A 17,848-nucleotide genomic window follows, 5' to 3' on the forward strand; every position below is an offset into this window, starting at 1 on the left:
TTCTCAAATTTACTATTTAGAGTGTATCTGTCAGACATAGTGACTAATCTCATCGCTGAATTGCACAAATATCTTTTGAGTGGAACAACGGATCTTTGATATTGTTTTGGTGTTATGACTATTGAGGTACCGATTGACTACCTCAATAGTCATAACACCAACATATATGACATTATTTGATGACTTTTTTTATTTAATGTAAAAATTTTAAACTAAGTAATATTATGCGGAGTATTTTGTAGGAATAATATGTATTACGAAATTAAAAAGAGTACTAATTAAGATGAGATATTATAATCAATTAATTATTTTATTCAACAACTTTTCAATTTAATAATCTCTCAAATTAAATTTCATTGTCAAAAGTACCTTCATCATTCTCTTTTTGTGTATAGAACAATTTTAAATTTTTAGGTTAACTTTATCACCTATTAGGAATGTTTATAATTTAAAAGATGAATTTGTCACTCTGTCCGATAGCGAAAATCTTAGTACAGCTTTCATATGAGCAATCAAAATCATATAAGCTGAGGTGGAGCTGCGACAACCTATTTCTCCTATTTGAGTTTGACCACTTAACCACGTACCATAATTTCGTTAATCTCACTCCTCTCTCTCTCTCCTATCCTCCCTGATTCCGCTTCCGCGGTGAGGAGATCCCAGTCCCGGTAGCTAGTAACACACCAGATTTGCAACCCTTTGTACACTTTCACAGTTTCTGAATCATGGTTGGATCCAATGACATTTGGCCTTCTCAATCCATGGTAATTCTTGATCCCATTATGACACTCTGGGTTCAATAATAATTCATCCATTTTTTGGTGCATGCCATTCATATCAGGCTTCAGAAATGCATATCTACATTCATCTGTTTTATGTCTTGTAGAGGGCGGGTTTCATATATGTGTAAATTGGTGTTGGGATATCATGGTGCTAGTAATTGTTTTATGATTTACCTTAACTGTGTGTACTTGAAAGGAATTCTGGTTTGGATTTACTGCAGAGTTATTTATCTTGTAATAAAAAATGTATGTAGGGTTCTGGGAGCTTAGGATTAGTCTGATGTAAGTTATGCAGGTTCTGGGAGCTTAGGATTAGTCTGATGTAAGTTATGCAGGTTCTGGGAGCTTAGGATTAGTCTGACGTAAGTTATGCAAGATTCTGGGGCTTAGAATTAGTTTGGCATAAGTAATGTAGGGTTCTTGGAGCTTAGGATTAGCCTGACATAAGTTATGCAGGATTCTGGGGCTTAGAATTAGTTTGACATAAGTAATGTAGGGTTCTTGGAGCTTAGGATTAGTCTGACATAAGTTATGCAGGTTCTGGGAGCTTAGGATTAGTCTGACGTAAGTTATGAAGGATTCTGGGGATTAGGATTAGGATTAGGATTAGTCCAACGTAAGTTGGGAAACCTAATGTATCAAAAAAAAAAAGTATGCAGGCAAACTTGTATTCATGTAAGGGTGCTGGCCAGTGAGCATACTTGCTCCTATGCACATATATGCCCTTGTTTTAACCTTAGTGGCTATGAATTATGGTTATGGTTTATGATTATGGATAGTGAAAAATGTACATCCCATAATCCATAACTTTGCCAAACGTTTAGAAAGTGGATGGTTTAATTTATTATCTAAAAACTTTGATGAAATGAGCTTTGCAATCGTATGCAAATACTAGATGCAGTATGTAAAAGAAAAAGAAGTGTAAAATTGATTTTTTTTTTTTTTTTTTTTTTTTTGCAGTGTGATTTGACTCCGTTCTTTGGCTTAATTTTTGGGATGTATAGCTGTGGCATGCAATTAACTTTATGGATTTAATAAAAATCAATAGTGCTGACAAATGAATATATAGTAGAAAATTGCAGTCTCATGTTATGCCTGAAATTGCTTGTTCTTCTGGTGGACCTTACAATTTGTGTAGACATCCTAAATGTTCTGCTCATTGTGTAACGTTGCAGTTGGACAAAGTAAGACAGAGGGTTGTGGAAATGTCTGGCAGAGATGGTGAAGAAGTCAGATTTGCTGTATCACCTTACAGGATTTGTCCACTCGGAGCTCACATAGACCATCAGGTCTGTCGACAGTAATTTCTCTTGTTTATAATGTATTAAAGTTAATGATTGATCTCAAAGAAGGTTCTTTCTTGTTGTTGGTGATGAATTTCGTCACAATTTTAGTCCTTAAATAAAGAACTAAAGAATGGTTCTTGTTGAGTAATATGTTTCAGGGTGGGACTGTTACAGCAATGACAATCAACCATGGTATATTACTTGGATTTGTTCCCTCTAGTGATGCTCAGGTATGAATTTTCATTTTGATAAATAGAATGAACATATTCAAAGGTGCATAACATATTGCAACAAATTCACTTTGATTTAAAAAAAAAAAAAAACTCCGGAGTTCTTAATATATCTCAGTTGCCTACAAATAAGACAACTTCTGGGCTGCATTTGTTAATGCAATTCTACTTCTATATGATATTTGTAAGAAATTTAAGGTGGATGGTTTCAATGTACTTCTGTCAGGAAATTTGAACTGATTAAATGAAAAATTCCATGCTTTTTGTGCTTGATTTTTGTTTAAGAAAAGTATCATGTTTAGTATCTTTTTTTTTTTTTTTTTTGAGTACTACTGACTCTGTTACAATGCAGTATCTGTTCATAACTACTTTCTTAACCTATTGAAGCACAAAAGTCAATACCGCCCCCACTAAGGCTCGAACCCATGACCTCCCATATGGGAGAGCCACTTCGTGCCACTAGACCACACGGTCATTGGCATCATGTTTAGTATCTTGTTGCATAAGATTGGTCCTGTTATTATTTCTGCAAAGCTAAAGAAATATTAGAAGATAGAGTTATAAATCACGATGGCTATTGCTCTTTTGTTTTTCTGCTTGAGAATATCTGCTATTACATGTAGTTTTCATCAAGGACTTTGCAGGTAATCAATCCCTTCTTTTACTGCTTTCTATCATATTGTCAACAAAAATATCATTTTTGTAGGTTTATCTACAATCCGGGCAGTTCAAAGGAGAAGTTAGGATCAGGTACCTCATGTTGTCATTCTCGTTTTTTCTGTTTCCTCTGCTTTTCTTGTCCTGAACAGTAATCAATATAAAGTAACTTCCTTTTGTCCCTCTACGAATAATTTGCAATTCTGAAAAGAGATGGAAATAGAATTCCTTGAAACTTCTTAATTTCACAGTGTAGATGAGATTCAGTTTCTTGCTCACATAGCCGAGTCAAATGGTTCGGATGCAGCAAAGGATTTGTCCAAACCAGAGCTGGAAGAAGCCAAGTGGGGAAACTATGTAAGGGGCGCTTTATATGCATTACAAAAGAGAGGAAACCATCTAAAAAAGGTTAGAGAGCTTCCCTTTGTTGCTTTATTCTATGGGTTCAGATCCTATATTTGGGAGTATAATAATAAGCAAGCATATATATATATGTGTGTGTGTGTGTGTGTGTGTGTGTGTATGGGCGCTTTATATGCATTACAAAAGAGAGGAAACCATCTAAAAAAGGTTAGAGAGCTTCCCTTTGTTGCTTTATTCTATGGGTTCAGATCCTATATTTGGGAGTATAATAATAAGCAAGCATATATATATATGTGTGTGTGTGTGTGTGTGTGTGTGTGTATGCACACACTGACACGCATACATTTCTAATGCATAACAAAAATAGGCTATTCGTGAGAACTCTAGAATAGCTTAATACTAGCCCCCCTGGAATAGTATTCCCGGGAATTAAAAAGTTTACCAGACAATGGAATAGGTCTGTTCCTTGGAATACTATTTTATTCTAGGCCTATTTTGTGAACCAAGCATGCTGTTAGCGTGCACAATATTCCATAGAATGGAAAAATGGTTGCTGATGTTAGAATTTTTCATTAGGAACTTTTAATGTGTCCTAACAATGTTTTACTTTGCAGTCTCTGTTACTTAAAACTTGTAGTTCAAATATTTCATTTACTTGCATCAAGATCTGTCCTAGACTGCAAAGAAACCTGCACAGCTTAGGTTATTACAATACTTAATGTTTCTTCTTTTTTATTTATTTATTATTATTATTATTATTATTATTTTTTATTTTAAAGAAGGGTAAATAGCAATTATTTGAATTAGTTAATGGACAGTGTAATACGATAGACATGAAGAACATAAAGACCAATATGGAAAATATGAATGTACTTCATTTGTACATTAGGAATGTTGTATTATAGATTGGTAGGATCCATATCGTCTTTTATTCCACATCACCGAGTTAGGCAGCTACTAAAGTCATATGTTCTTCAAATCTCACTTTCAATCTTTACATGCAATTAGTGATGCTTTAATATGTTTGGCACCATTTCCTATTGTTTCAATATCGTTGCAACTTTTGCAGGGTATCACTGGTTTTATCTGTGGTTCTGAGGGTCTTGACAGTTCAGGTCTCAGTTCTTCTGCTGCAGTAAGTCTACTCTAGTCGTTTTTTCCACTTTCCATAATATATTCATGATAATTGTGTTTGTAGTAGTCAAAGCCAGCTAAGGTGTGCCTTTTGGAAATTGTTTACTCATTCAAGAGAAGTTACTCTCTTTTGAGTGATCCAACTTACACTTTTTACATTGTACTCTGTATTATTTCGGGTGTGTTTGGTTCATGGGGTTAGACACAAGGAATAAGAATGAAAGTCATAAACATTATTTAATTGACAACTTTTTAAAACACAGGTATAAGATTTGATTACCTAATTTAAATCAGATATCATTCCATTAATTCAGCCTTATCCATCCTCATTTCACTGCATCTTCATTTCGTCGCCTCCTCACTCATCTCTCCCCTCACTTCATCAACTTCATCTCTGCATTGCCTACTCACTTCATTGCCATTATTAAGATCAATTGCCTTTGTTTTTTGTTTTTGTAATTTTAAAACTTTTATTCCGATTATAGGGTCATTCATACCAAACATCAATATTTTTAAAACTTTTATTCCTCACTCATCTCTCCTCACTTCATCGACTTCCTCTCTGCATTGCCTACTCACTTCATCACCACTCTTAAGATCAATTGCCTTGATTTTTTATTTTTGTATTTTTAAAACTTCTATTCTGATTATAGGGTCATACATACCAAACATCAATATTGGTAATCATTCCAATTCCACCCTACTACCAAACATGAAAAATACTTTCACCAAAACCCATTTCAATTATCAAGTATTTGATTCCCATTCCGATTCCGATTCCGATTCTGATTCCATGTTCGAAACAAACACACCCTTACTCTTTTCAATAGTTAATATGCTTGGATATTATCCTGAACAGAGTCTTAATTTTGTCTTGTCATAAGCAATCCTTTCGTTTAAACATCATCCTGTTTTGTGATTAACAGGTTGGCGTAGCATATTTGTTGGCTTTTGAAAATGCAAATAATCTCTCCATCTCCCCTACAGAAAATATTGAGTATGATAGGTATGTTTCCCTAGATGCATTATCTATGTACTAATATTCATAAGATACTACACATGATTTTCAAATCATTTCTGAATTTAATGCTAGTAATTGATCTCTCTTTTGAGTTGACTTAATCAAGAAATTCTTAATCCATCACACTGGTAATTGGAAATTCATTTTAGTTGGTATTAGCATTCTCTCAGTTTCTGATAGTTTGAACTTTCTAATTTTTCTTTTTCTTGCTTGCAGAATAATTGAAAATGAATATTTTGGTCTGAAAAATGGCATATTGGATCAGTCAGCCATCTTGCTTTCAAGCCGAGGTTGTTTAACTTGCATAAATTGCAAGGTAGTGTGTGTGTGCGTGTGAATACTCTGCTTTCAAATATCGGTGGCGTAATTTATCTGTGATTGACACTTGGCCGTCATATGTAACTGGCTTTTTCATTTATCGGGAAAACCCCTCTCTTCCTTCTCCCACTCCAAACAGTGGGAAGACCGGAGTTGAATCAAAGTAGGATATTTGTTTGGATGCTCTGGAAACATTAAAGACGGTTTGAGGGGTAACTCCAGCCAAGATGACTAAGGATACAAACTTGTAACCACAAGGTCACGAGTTCGAATCTCAGCCTTCTTGGTTTGAGCTGGTCATCTATGGGCAACCTAGGCTGGTTTACCTCCTTGTGGTCCTTTGTCGGCTAGGGTCACAAGGCGGGGCTTATCCAATGCGCACCCTCGGGTAGTGGCTGCGGGTTTCTCTCGTCACCCCAAAAAAAAAATAAAAAAATTAAGGACGGTTTGTCTTATAGACTATTTTTTTTTTTTAGTTCCAAATCATTATCAAGAAAATATGTCACAAACATAATTCTATATAAGGAGAAACTACTTAAATTTCAACAGCTCAAAGTTAAAAGGCTTCTTAAAATGAAACAACCACACATGTAGAGTTGAAATCACTACCTGTCATTTCCTATCATCTGCTAAACAAACCATGGCATCCACAATGATCTTGTTTTCTTTCCCGAAAATATTGTTATTTTCTACCAATCAGTTGAGTTTTTAGTTTTCTGTGATCACCATTTTATAAATTACTCTGGTTTGAATTTTACACCTTCAAATATCTGCATACTAGTCATTATTTGAAAATCTTTACGAGTCTAGACTGCATGTGCAGACCCGAGAATACAAGCTAATACAACCTCCAAAGTCCAAAAATCATCTGAAAACAGAGTTCGAAAGTGCATACAAGATAATTCTGGCATTTTCAGGCCTGAAGCAGGCCTTAACAACTACTCCCGGATACAATCTACGAGTTTCTGAGTGTCAGGAGGCTGCAAGAATCCTATTGAAGTAAGATCCTTTTCTATTGTTAGGAGAGTAACTATACATAGGGATACCGATAATGCAGGATTGATAGGCGTTTTATATTTCATCCTCCCGTATTGGACTCTGTATAGAACCAATCATATATGCATATATGATATGATATGCCCTTTCTGCAGACGCTAATATGGTTCCTGTATTGCATTTCTTATCTCAGTGATAGTTCCATTTCTGAAACGGTTGCAGTCTTTATGGCTTTACGACGAAGTGACTAAATGCCATTTCATTGTAAAATATGCTTATATGAAATATTTATAATGGCGTGTTTTATTTATTATTATTATTATTATTATTTTTTCTTGATGTATAAAATATGCTTATACATAAATTTGATGTTTATATCTTTGTTCTACTCACAGGGCGTCCAGAAATGAACAAGAGGAACCCATCCTGTCTGATGGTTAGGATACTAACCCTGCTTATGATATTGAACAGAAATAGGATTCTCGTGGTTGTATAACTTTCTAACGTTTTGTGCAGTCACACAAGAAGTTTATGAAGCTCACAAGGTAAATGAATTATTGTATTACTAGCATGAGAATGCCAATGCATTCCCTTAAGACTCAAAAAATCAAAATTACAATGCCATGCTTGTGCAATATCGTGGTTAGAGTTTCTTTTTTCATTTTTTCATTTTATTTTTGTATCTATTCCATATTAAACTCTGTTAGAAAAACTTTCAGTTTCATGTGCTTCTGCAAATTTCTGCAGAATAAATTAGAAACAAACCTAGCTAAAAGAGCGGAGCATTACTTCTCAGAAAATAAACGAGTTTTCAAAGGTACAATTCTTTATCACATGCTCGAAAATCACTTTTGTAGACATTATCTGCCTCTTTTAGGCAGCGCTTTCTGAGTGATGCTGTGTATCTGTTGTATTAATATGATACTTTGGTATCACTAAAGGACTTGAGGAATGGGCTTCTGGAAACATTGAGGAATTCGGGAAGCTGGTTACAGAATCCGGTTTAAGTTCTATTCAGAATTATGAGTGTGGTACATCTCCTTTTCTCAAATTTTTTTTCTTCAACTTGGTTGATGGCTGGTGTAGGCTTTAAGAACAGACTACGTTTAACACAATTGCTATATAACTGAAAGGAAAACGCTTAGCCAGCGGCCTGATAAGTGATAAAACAAGACATGATTGGATAAGAGAAGCAGTAGATGATTAAAATAGCATATTGTCACACACTATTTGTGTGACCATGTTAGAGCCAATGAATGGATGAGCCAACTGGCTAGCTTGCCATAAAATGGGTAGGGGACGGCAATAGTGACAAGGGTGGGTTGTTCTGCCTTAGACGCTAAGGTGTAGCCGAGTTAGGCATGAGTAGTATGACCTGCTCTAATACCACTTGTCACGGACCTAGAGTCCAACGTAGCGCACAACGCCAGTGCGGTGTCCCAGCGCCCCTCTTACCCCACGGACCAGCCTCACCCTCATACGGTGCCAAACTAGTTTCGTCCTGCCATGGGCTCATCTGGGGAACGGCAATAGCTCCCGACCAGCTGTGCCCTTCGAATCGCCTTGGTCCTCTTCATAGTCAAGTCCAAGACTAGCGACAAGCTCTTCGAACTTAACCGGGTTGGCATGCCTAACTCAGCTAGAGCTTAGTGTCTAAGGTAGAACAACCCTTGACGCTATTGTCGCCCCCTACCCATTTTATGGCAAGCTAGCCAGTTGGCCCATCCATTCATTGGGTCTAACACGGTCATGCAAATAGTGCGTGACAATATACACACTTAACAGTACTTGGATAAAATGTTTGACATATCAGACAGAAACCTAGTTATGGTACAGCCAAAAAATTGTCGATAAATGTACATTTTTGTTAATAGTAGAGGAAGATGAAAGTAAAATGTCATGCTATTGTAGCAGAAGATATGTTTACTTATGTAAAATGCCATGCTGTTGTAGCAGAAGATATGTTTACTTATCCTTAATGTATATATGTTTACTTATCCTTGTGTGGCTTAGCTTGATAAATTAAATGGCTCTAATCATAACATGTATACCATCCAAATAAGAGAAAATAAAATGTAAAGTTTCTCTTTACCTTGTCTTGGGTTATTCCAGGTTGTGAACCACTGATACAACTTTACGAGACCCTTCTGAAGGCTCCTGGTGTATATGGGGCCAGGTTCAGCGGTGCAGGGTTCCGAGGGTGCTGTGTGGCACTAGTAGCAGCAGAACGAGCAGAAGAAGCCGCGACCTTTGTCAGGGTCGAGTATTCTAAGCTCCAACCGGATTTGGCAAGCCATATCAAACAAGGAAAAGCGGTCTTGGTATGCGATGCGGGTGATTCTGCTCGTATAATCTGAACACAAGTGTAGCTTTTTCTGCAGTGTGATACTAGACCACGTATTATACTATACGTAGTTCATTGGCAAACTACACGTATATTGATTCAGCTTGCATTGTGCGGTTTGAGCTCTCATCCATTCTTTAGTATACAAACATATATATATATATTTGAGTTTTCTCTTACACTATTCAATTGTTTTGTATTGCTTTCATGTAGTTTTGCATAATCAAGCAATAATCAATTGGAGGAGAGGCTGTTCTACTCAATTGTGTTTTAGGGTTTTCATTTCTTTAATTTGTACTTGCAATAATATTTGCATGTATGTGATCAGCATTTTCAACAGACATGAAATTTGCTGAAAGGATTGAGAACAGCAAAGTGTTTAATGAGTAAGTATAAGTTTAGCTAATTTGTAGTCAATTACATGAGCCTGGATAAAAATTTAATTTTAAAAATAATTAGTGTGACAATGAATCCATGATAAATGTAGTGAAGCTTAAAATAATGTAATTTACACAGTATAATTGATAACGTTGTACTGCATTTGATTATTTATCTAGGTTATAGTTGCTTTGATGCAATTCATCATGGTCCCAATTTGCCTAGCTTTCAGTGGCTTTCCCAAAGAGCACGAGGTTGTCTGCAAAAAAGAAAGAGGTGAGAAATGACCGGTGGTTTCGCGGAGGCGGCGTCTGCTTACTCTGCTCTTCCTCGATCGCCTTCTTTCTTCCTTTGCCACCTGCCTCATCCTCGCCTTTTCCCTTCCTTCTCGCTTTCCCCTACAGCCGTCACCTTCTTTTCTTTTCCCTCCGTTGGCCTCTACTCCGCCGTAGCCCCCTTTCTCTGGTGCACCTCCACAACCATCACCCTCTTCCCGGTCCTCTTGGCCACTTACCCCACTAGGCTTGGTGGCTCAAACACACTAGCAATAGGCTACTCCTTCCCCCACCTCTCCTCCTCCATCTCCAGTAGTAAAGCTACAGTTCCAAACAATACAATAATATTAAGTACAATTCGCAGTGGAATTGGGTTAGGGAAATGTGATTGTGCTTTTGAGTCTTTGGGTTTGGGAGTGTCAGCTTGGGGTTTGTGTTTTGTTTAGTGGGTTGGGTTGGCAAATAGTGCCGCCCATCTTGTCTCCTTGCCACCTTTTGTTTTTGAGTAAATACCCAAAATGTTCCCTCTACTATAGTTAAATTCACAAATTGGTAGATAGATCGTCGAAGTTCCTGGAGTGGCTTTTCGAGAAAGTCGTGACTCCAAGCGATGTAGGCAAACTGAACCGGCTCGGGATCCCCAATCAGCAAGCGGAGAAGCACTTCCCCCCTCCGAAACGGCGCTGTCACCTCCAAGAGCGTTCTCTAAGCTGAACCGGCTAGTGATCCCCAAGCAGCAAGCGGAGAAGCACTTCCCCCTCCGAAACAACGATGTCACCTCCAAGAGCGTTCTCTTGAGCTTTGCACGTGAAACTACATATATATCCTCAAAGATCGCGGTCAACAAACGGTCAAATAGACAAAGGACCAAATTGTGTTAAAATTGAAAAGTTAAGGACTTAATTGGTTGAAATTAAAAGTCGATGACCAATTTGTGAATTTAGCTATAGTCGAGGGACCATTTTAGTATTTACTCTTTGTTTTTTTGTACTTCTATTTTTTTTTGTAGCTTATTGCAGTGTACTTTATCTCGTTTTTTTTTTTTTTTTTTAGAGTGTGAAACGATAAAAATAGTCATGACATATGTAAATTTCATCCTAGGCAATGAAGATGAGTAGATGACAATGAAAAAGCAGAAATATTGTCAATGGGCAAAAGAAGGGAGATAAAACAGTCAGCGAATCAAGTTTTTTTGTAACATAGCTAGAAAATTGTTTCTGTGTCAAACTGTAAGGAATTAGTTTATGATATTGTTCATCCAATTTATGATTTCATGAATTAGTTTTGTTCCTTAAAAAAAAACACTTTTCCCCCTCTCATTTCTCTCTTCTAACTAAGCATGACTAGTACAAAATTGCAGATAGGCAACCATTGTAAAAGACAATAGGCCACCATTGTACAATGATCGTTTATGAGAGGCTCGCGCAAAGTCATGGACTTTACGCGACCATTTCAAAATGGTCGCGCATGTCGGTAATACGCGACTATTCTTGACCAAGAATGGTCGCGTATTGTTTTTTATTTTTTTATTCAAATGTAATACGCGACCATTCTTGACTAAGAATGGTCGCGTATTGTTTTTTATTTTTTTATTCAAATGTAATACGCGACCATTCTTGGATAGGAATGGTCGCGTATTGTCATTTTAAAAGTTAAAAAAAATTAAAAATAATTTTAAAACTATATTATTTTGCACCATGCAATTCTCACACAATCATTATGAAATTACTATAGTATTTGTAAAAAACAATAAATGAAATTACATATTTACAATTTTAAATTAAAATTAATTGAAAACTACAAAAGAAAAGAATGAAATTACAACAATATGAGATAACTTTGGGACTATAAAGGATAATTTGCACACACTAGAAAAGGCAATGTACCTTAGGAACCTTGTGCATAATTGTTTTTTTACTCTACTATGAAGAATTGTATACACACTGGGGATGGTGAAATAATTCTTGGCTCCAGTGGGGATGGACCGTGAGCTTTCTAAAGCTATGTAGGTATCATGTACAATATTATAATACAGTGCACAGAGTATTTTGCATAAAAGAGTACTTTCCTTCCTTAAGGTTTAGGGCTTTAGGCAAACAAAATTATGTGCAGTACCACAAACTTGTGGACATATAAAGAGGTAGAGACATCATGTAAAGTCAATAGTAACAACCATCTAATCTCAAGCATATGCAATCAAAAACAAGTTTAATAACACTATCAAAAGTTCAGATATGTAAAGTGAATAGTAACTACCCTCTAATCTCAGGATTGCCTTGAAATTTCCATATATGTCATTAATGGAAGTCAAACTTACCCTATATTTACAGGGGCAATTTGCATTTGAGGGACACTTTGATGCTGCTGTACTTGGTTTGCTGAATTCGGAGGGGCTAATAGTACACACTTAAAATCCGCTCTCAAACTTCCCATCAATAACACCGTACACTTCAGAACCTGGACCTGCTGATGGTCTAACAGTTTCTGCAACCACAAACAACTTGGAGTCATTAGTTTTTGTCTGTCTCACAATATAAGAGGATCTAAGATAACAAGAACCCCAAAAAACAACGGATTCTATTTCTAACAATGCAAGTACCAGTTTTTATTAGTTACGTAGAAAAGATGAGAGGAAAAAGTGACCACCTTTAGCTACTTTAACTGGCACATCAGCTTGAATGTCTGTCAATTGTTGTGGTGTTCCAGCTAGCCTACAAAGTGGAGCTGCAATCATGGCCACATTCTGCAAAGCATCTGCAGATGATTATACGTTCAGTAAAAAAAAACTGATGAAATATAAGAGAAGCTTTGCTTTAAGGGTTTTTCACGCACCAGCTGATGAAGGAGTCCAACACTTTGCATTAAAATAGTAAATTCATTCATAGTGGTGGAGCAATTAAGCATAATATTTCCGAAGAATAAAAAAAGCATTTGTAGCTGAGGACGGAAAGTTAAAAACGGTAGTTACTTCTTTCCATCTTTTCTCTCCAAGAACCTGCAATCCCATTTCACGTAAATATCCTCCTGCACTTAAAACAGATACCAAAAGAAATTACTTTAAGCACAATAGATTTGCATGTAACCATGTGGGATAGGAGGGGGGATGTGTCCTTTTTCACTCTTATATTTAAAAATTAAATTTCCAATATTCCAAGCCTCAGTTGCAATCATAACTTAAACCATCAGAGCTTGGTTTTGCTTGTTTGATATCACCAAAAAAATAAAAATAAAAACTAAGGCCTTAAGCCACCCTCAGTGAACAAAAATCAGCAAGTAGCTAAAGAATTCCAAGTGTTGTTTTCGAGCACTGCATGGTAGGAATCAATGTGCCGGAAGCTATGAAAAAAAGGTCAACATTTGTGTAATATAAGATAAATTACTTCCTAGCTTGCTAATACGGCCTAACATTTGCTCATATTGATCAAAATTATGTTCAATATAGACAATAATAATAATAATACTTAACAAGGGTAAAGGTCTGGTTTTCTTAAGCCCAGAAAAAGAACAAAAAGGAATCATTTTTATCCATAAATTTCTGCCCAATGTGAACAAATCAATCTTACCTTTGAAAGACCACCCCTAGAAGTAACCTCCACGAAGAGCCTATGTAACTCAAGGTATTTGCCCCCTATAACAGGGATCCTGAAGAATCATAGTTTTGAGTCATTAAAATTTAGGATCACTGCAAAGTAGTTCATCTTTTTGGTAAGGTTTATATGTTTTTTTCCCCTTCAACCAACCAAAAACAAAAGCTTTATAGACAACAACCTTTATTTATGTCAATATTTGCAGTACATTGTGTGTAAGCAAGAGATCAACACAGGCAGAGAATAGAAGTAATACAAAACATTCAACATAAGTAAAGATAGCTATTATACAAGTGGATAAAAATTGAAACATACATGAACTTGGTTCCAAGAGAGGCATGGAGTCTCTGCAGTGTATCCATGAAGAGTTGAGGCCACAACATCCTGATATGTAGCCAAAGGAGGTGGATATGGATAGTAGTTAGTGTGCACTTCTCTGAGGGGAATAGGGTTGTTGTGAGTAGAAGATGATTCCATTGCCAACCTTCTATCTATCAAACACCTTCCACTACCAATCCACTTTTTCTATGCTGCAGTTTTTGCAGAAGTTTCCATAAAGAAAAGACTATTTTCTCTGCATACACTCTTGCCTCCTGCAAAACAACTCTCTGTTCACCAACAGGAAAACTACAGCACAGAGAAAATGAAATTCAATAGACTCCAAACAGAATACAATGCAAATAAGAGAATATGATATCATCCAAGGTTGCAACTCAGCCACTGCTTTGTAAATCAAAGGATCAAAATGCATGTGTAAACTATTTACCATTTCACCATATACAAATCCAACAATTCGGTCAAGCTTAGCCTGATGGTCCAAGAGGAAAGGCCGAAGATGATTCATATACACTTGCTGCCCTACAAATTTGTTGGCCATACCTCAGCTGCTGGTTTTCCACGCTGTTTATAACCAAATATCAAATCAATCCAATAGTGAAGGTTTGAGCTAACATATTCACTTTCAAGGGCCTCCCTATGCTTGCTTATGAATTCTTCAGGAGAACCCTGTAAACAGATTTCAAACTAAGTTCTTTGCATTTCATCATTTGAAAATTGTAAAGACAGAAAACTGAATTTCAGGAGCATTATAGCTGGCATTATACAAGCACTCTGAAAAAAAAAACATATATATTATATATTTTGGTCAGAGAATTTGTGAAAGGACAGCACCACAACAATACATGAATACATAGAATTGGGTGATATAACTTGACTGGGATCACATAAAAGAAGAAAAGTAAGCATATCCATAGAACACTTTCTGACTACTTTACCAAAGAAAAAACATACCAAATTTAGATGCAGCAAGATCCTCCAGTGGGAACACATTTGGGCTTCTGCAATATCAGACAAATGTTTAAAGACCAATATGCCTTTTGCCATACTACTAGTCCCTCTATTACAAACTAAATGTGCAGTTTCACTTGGTATGATTATTGATTGAATTTCTATTCTAGTTTTATTTCCTTCCTTCTTCACACTTATTCTACATGTGTTAAAGAAGTGCAATGTACAGAAAAAGATTGGCTGCAAACGAAAGTGGTAATTAAGTTAGTACAAACACCTCTTTAACCCCTAACCCCCTCCTCAAAACACAACATCAAAGGAACATCTGGAGTTGGAATTCATGTCATCATCAATAATATGTTCAAAAAGACAAAAACAAAAGTATTTCACAGGCACAAATTAAAGACACACATACATATATGCCAAGAAGAAAACTCTCAATGGCTAGAACTAATACCAAACCTATAATATAACAAAATTGAAGGGAAAGAAAACACAAAACAGGAACATACTGCATAAATCTCAAAGTCAAGCAGAGCAATGGGAATGTATATGAATCTCAAAAAAATAATTAAGCTCAACATTGGACAGTCTGAAATTCTAGTAGAGTAAAGCTTAAACATGCCAAAATTCTAGTAAAGCTTAAACAGGTCACCCATGTGTAAAATGGACAAAATGCATAAGCTGGAAGAAAAGTCATTACAAATTGTGAAATATATAAATAGAAAAGTTTGCTCACCATGAAACCCGCAGGTGGTGAGGTCTTGCAGCATGTCTTGAACCAAACAACCCGGAACTATCTCTAAGAGTAACAAAATAAACTAATTAATGGAAAGCATAATAGGCGTTGGGTGAGGAGAAGCTGTAGTAAAACCGGTAGCCGCAGAGATAATAGGAGAGAGAGAGGGAGACACCTGTACGTGTTGAAAGCACCGGAGCTTGCACAGAGTATTTTGCATAAAAGAGTACTTTCCTTCCTTAAGGTTTAGGGCTTTAGGCAAACAAAATTATGTGCAGTACCACAAACTTGTGGACATATAAAGAGGTAGAGACATCATGTAAAGTCAATAGTAAAAACCATCTAATCTCAAGCATATGCAATCAAAAACAAGTTTAATAACACTATCAAAAGTTCAGATATGTAAAGTGAATAGTATCAAAAGTTTAATTTCTTTTAGATCTGCGTGGGAGACAGTACTGTTTCTATTAGATCTAGGGTTAATATTAGGCAACCATTTCTATTAGAAATGGTTGCCTATTATAAATTAAGTTTTTTTAAATATATAAAAAATACAATGGGCAACCATTACAGCTAACAATGGTGGCGAATTATTGATTACTTATTTATAAAAGTGCTCCCGCGAATTTTTGGACTAAGATTAGGCAACCTTTCTTTCAACAATGGTGGCCTATGGTCAATCTTCTATGTTCAATTTTGTACTATATATATATATAAATATGCTTAGGGGTGTAAATGAGCCGAGCCGCTCGTGAGCCACTCGTGAGTGGCTCAGTCAAAGCTCGGCTCGAGTTCGGTCAAAATCGAGCTTGAGCCGAGCTCGAGCAGCTCATTTGATAATCGAGCTCGAGCAGCTCATTTGATAATCGAGCTCGAGCCGAGCCTAGATATTCTAGGCTCGTGGCTCGTCAAGCCGCATAATATATAATATTTATAATATATAATATAACATAATATAATTATAGAGAAAATTTCAATTTTGATCACATGACTATAGGGACTTTGTTAATTTCAGCACTTGACTTTCAAAAGTATCAATTTAGTACCTTGACTATGCAATTTTTTATCAATTTTGGTTACTCCGGCCAAATTAAACCGAAAAACCTTAATCTAACATTTAATCAATAATTTGAGGAATAAAATGGTCTTTTGATCCTTTCTCCTAATTGGTGTGCACCTACGACCGCCTGAAACTTCATCTTCCCAAGCAATTTTGCCAGCTCCCAAAATACCCTTTTCTGGATCACTACCCGGAGTATCAGACAATGCGGGAGTTCATTAAATACCTCGAATCGTACGCTGAACACTTCGACATCAAGCCGCGGTTCAACGAATGAGTGCAGTCCGCTAAGTACGACAAGGCCTGCAAGGTGTGGCGGGTCAAGACAGCGTCCCCTGACGGCGGAGAAGTCGAGTATATTTGCCAGTGGCCACCGACGAGAATGCGGAGTCCGTCGTGCCGGAGATTGAAGGGTTGAAGGAATTCGGTAGCGAAGTGATCTATGTCTGCGATTATAAGTTCGGCGAGGATTTTCACGACGTCGGCTGTGGGAATTCCGGCATGGAAATCTCCCTCGATATTTGCAACCACGACGTTAAACCTACCATGGTTTGCCGCAGCTCGGTAAGCATGAAAGCCATCAACTAAACGACAACGTTAATGCAAAATCATGGTTGAATTCTAATAAAAATTTTCCTCTTTTTTATTTTTCTTTAGGTACATGTACTGCCTAGAGAAATTTTGGGGAAATTGACGTTCAAACTCGCTGTGTTAATGATGAAATGGCTGCCGCTGTGGCTGGTGGAATAGATTCTGGTAGTCCTGACATGGTTTATCCTCGAAAACATCGATAAATATGGACTGAAAAGGCCTTCAAATGGACTATTGAAACTCAAGAATACACAAGGAAAACCCCCTGTTCTTGACATTGGTGCCCCAGAAAAGATCAGATAAGGAAAACTGGGTGCTATCTATCACATTTGCTGAACCAGGTCAAAATCAATTAAGAAAAAGGATCAAAAGACTATTTTGCCCCTCAAATTATAGATTAAATGTTGCATTAAATTTTTCCGGTCAAATTTGACCGTCAATTTGGCCGAAGTGATCAAAATTGACAAAAATTACATAGTCATGGTATTAAATTGACACTTTTAAAAGTCATGTGTTGAAATTAACAAAGCCCCTATAGTCATGTGACCAAAATTAAAATTTTCTCTATAATTATAATATAGAGTTAATTACCGAAATGGTCCCTTGACTATAACGAAATTATCAATTTGGTCCTTGAATATTTTTTTTAACCTATTAAGTCCTTCAACTTTAAAAATCTTAACCAATTTGGTCCCTTATTTTGTTTGACCGTTAGTCAACCGTTAACTTGGGACCAAATTGGTAATTTTGCTATAGTCAAGGGACCATTTTGGTAATTAACTTTAGGGGTGGGCAATTCG

At 36.5% G+C, this 17,848-nt stretch overlaps 1 protein-coding gene, 1 long non-coding RNA gene and 1 pseudogene across 2 annotated transcripts; 2 read left to right on the forward strand and 1 right to left on the reverse strand.

Moving 5' to 3' along the window:
- Positions 1–535: 535 nt before the first annotated feature.
- On the forward strand, positions 536–9,513 carry LOC109157394 (galacturonokinase). Its single transcript, XM_019305306.1, has 14 exons — positions 536–764; positions 1,958–2,071; positions 2,227–2,298; positions 3,005–3,048; positions 3,207–3,363; positions 4,388–4,453; positions 5,379–5,458; positions 5,690–5,789; positions 6,615–6,790; positions 7,183–7,223; positions 7,304–7,332; positions 7,535–7,604; positions 7,729–7,818; positions 8,900–9,513. Exons 1-14 carry the CDS (start codon positions 726–728, stop codon positions 9,142–9,144), a joined length of 1,323 nt encoding a protein of 440 aa, XP_019160851.1. The 5' UTR covers positions 536–725; the 3' UTR covers positions 9,145–9,513.
- A 2,293-nt stretch (positions 9,514–11,806) lies between these two features.
- LOC109157303 lies at positions 11,807–14,068 on the reverse strand. The gene is made up of 5 exons (XR_002050213.1): positions 13,687–14,068; positions 13,348–13,426; positions 12,617–12,779; positions 12,431–12,538; positions 11,807–12,268 (listed from the first exon to the last, which is right to left on the reverse strand). It is a non-coding gene; the product is annotated as an uncharacterized LOC109157303 (long non-coding RNA).
- A 2,504-nt stretch (positions 14,069–16,572) lies between these two features.
- LOC109157258 lies at positions 16,573–17,351 on the forward strand (annotated as a pseudogene).
- The last annotated feature ends 497 nt before the right edge of the window (positions 17,352–17,848 follow it).

Source organism: Ipomoea nil, unplaced genomic scaffold, assembly GCF_001879475.1.
Source record: "Ipomoea nil cultivar Tokyo-kokei standard unplaced genomic scaffold, Asagao_1.1 scaffold2779, whole genome shotgun sequence".
In the NCBI taxonomy this organism is placed as follows: Eukaryota; Viridiplantae; Streptophyta; class Magnoliopsida; order Solanales; family Convolvulaceae; genus Ipomoea; species Ipomoea nil.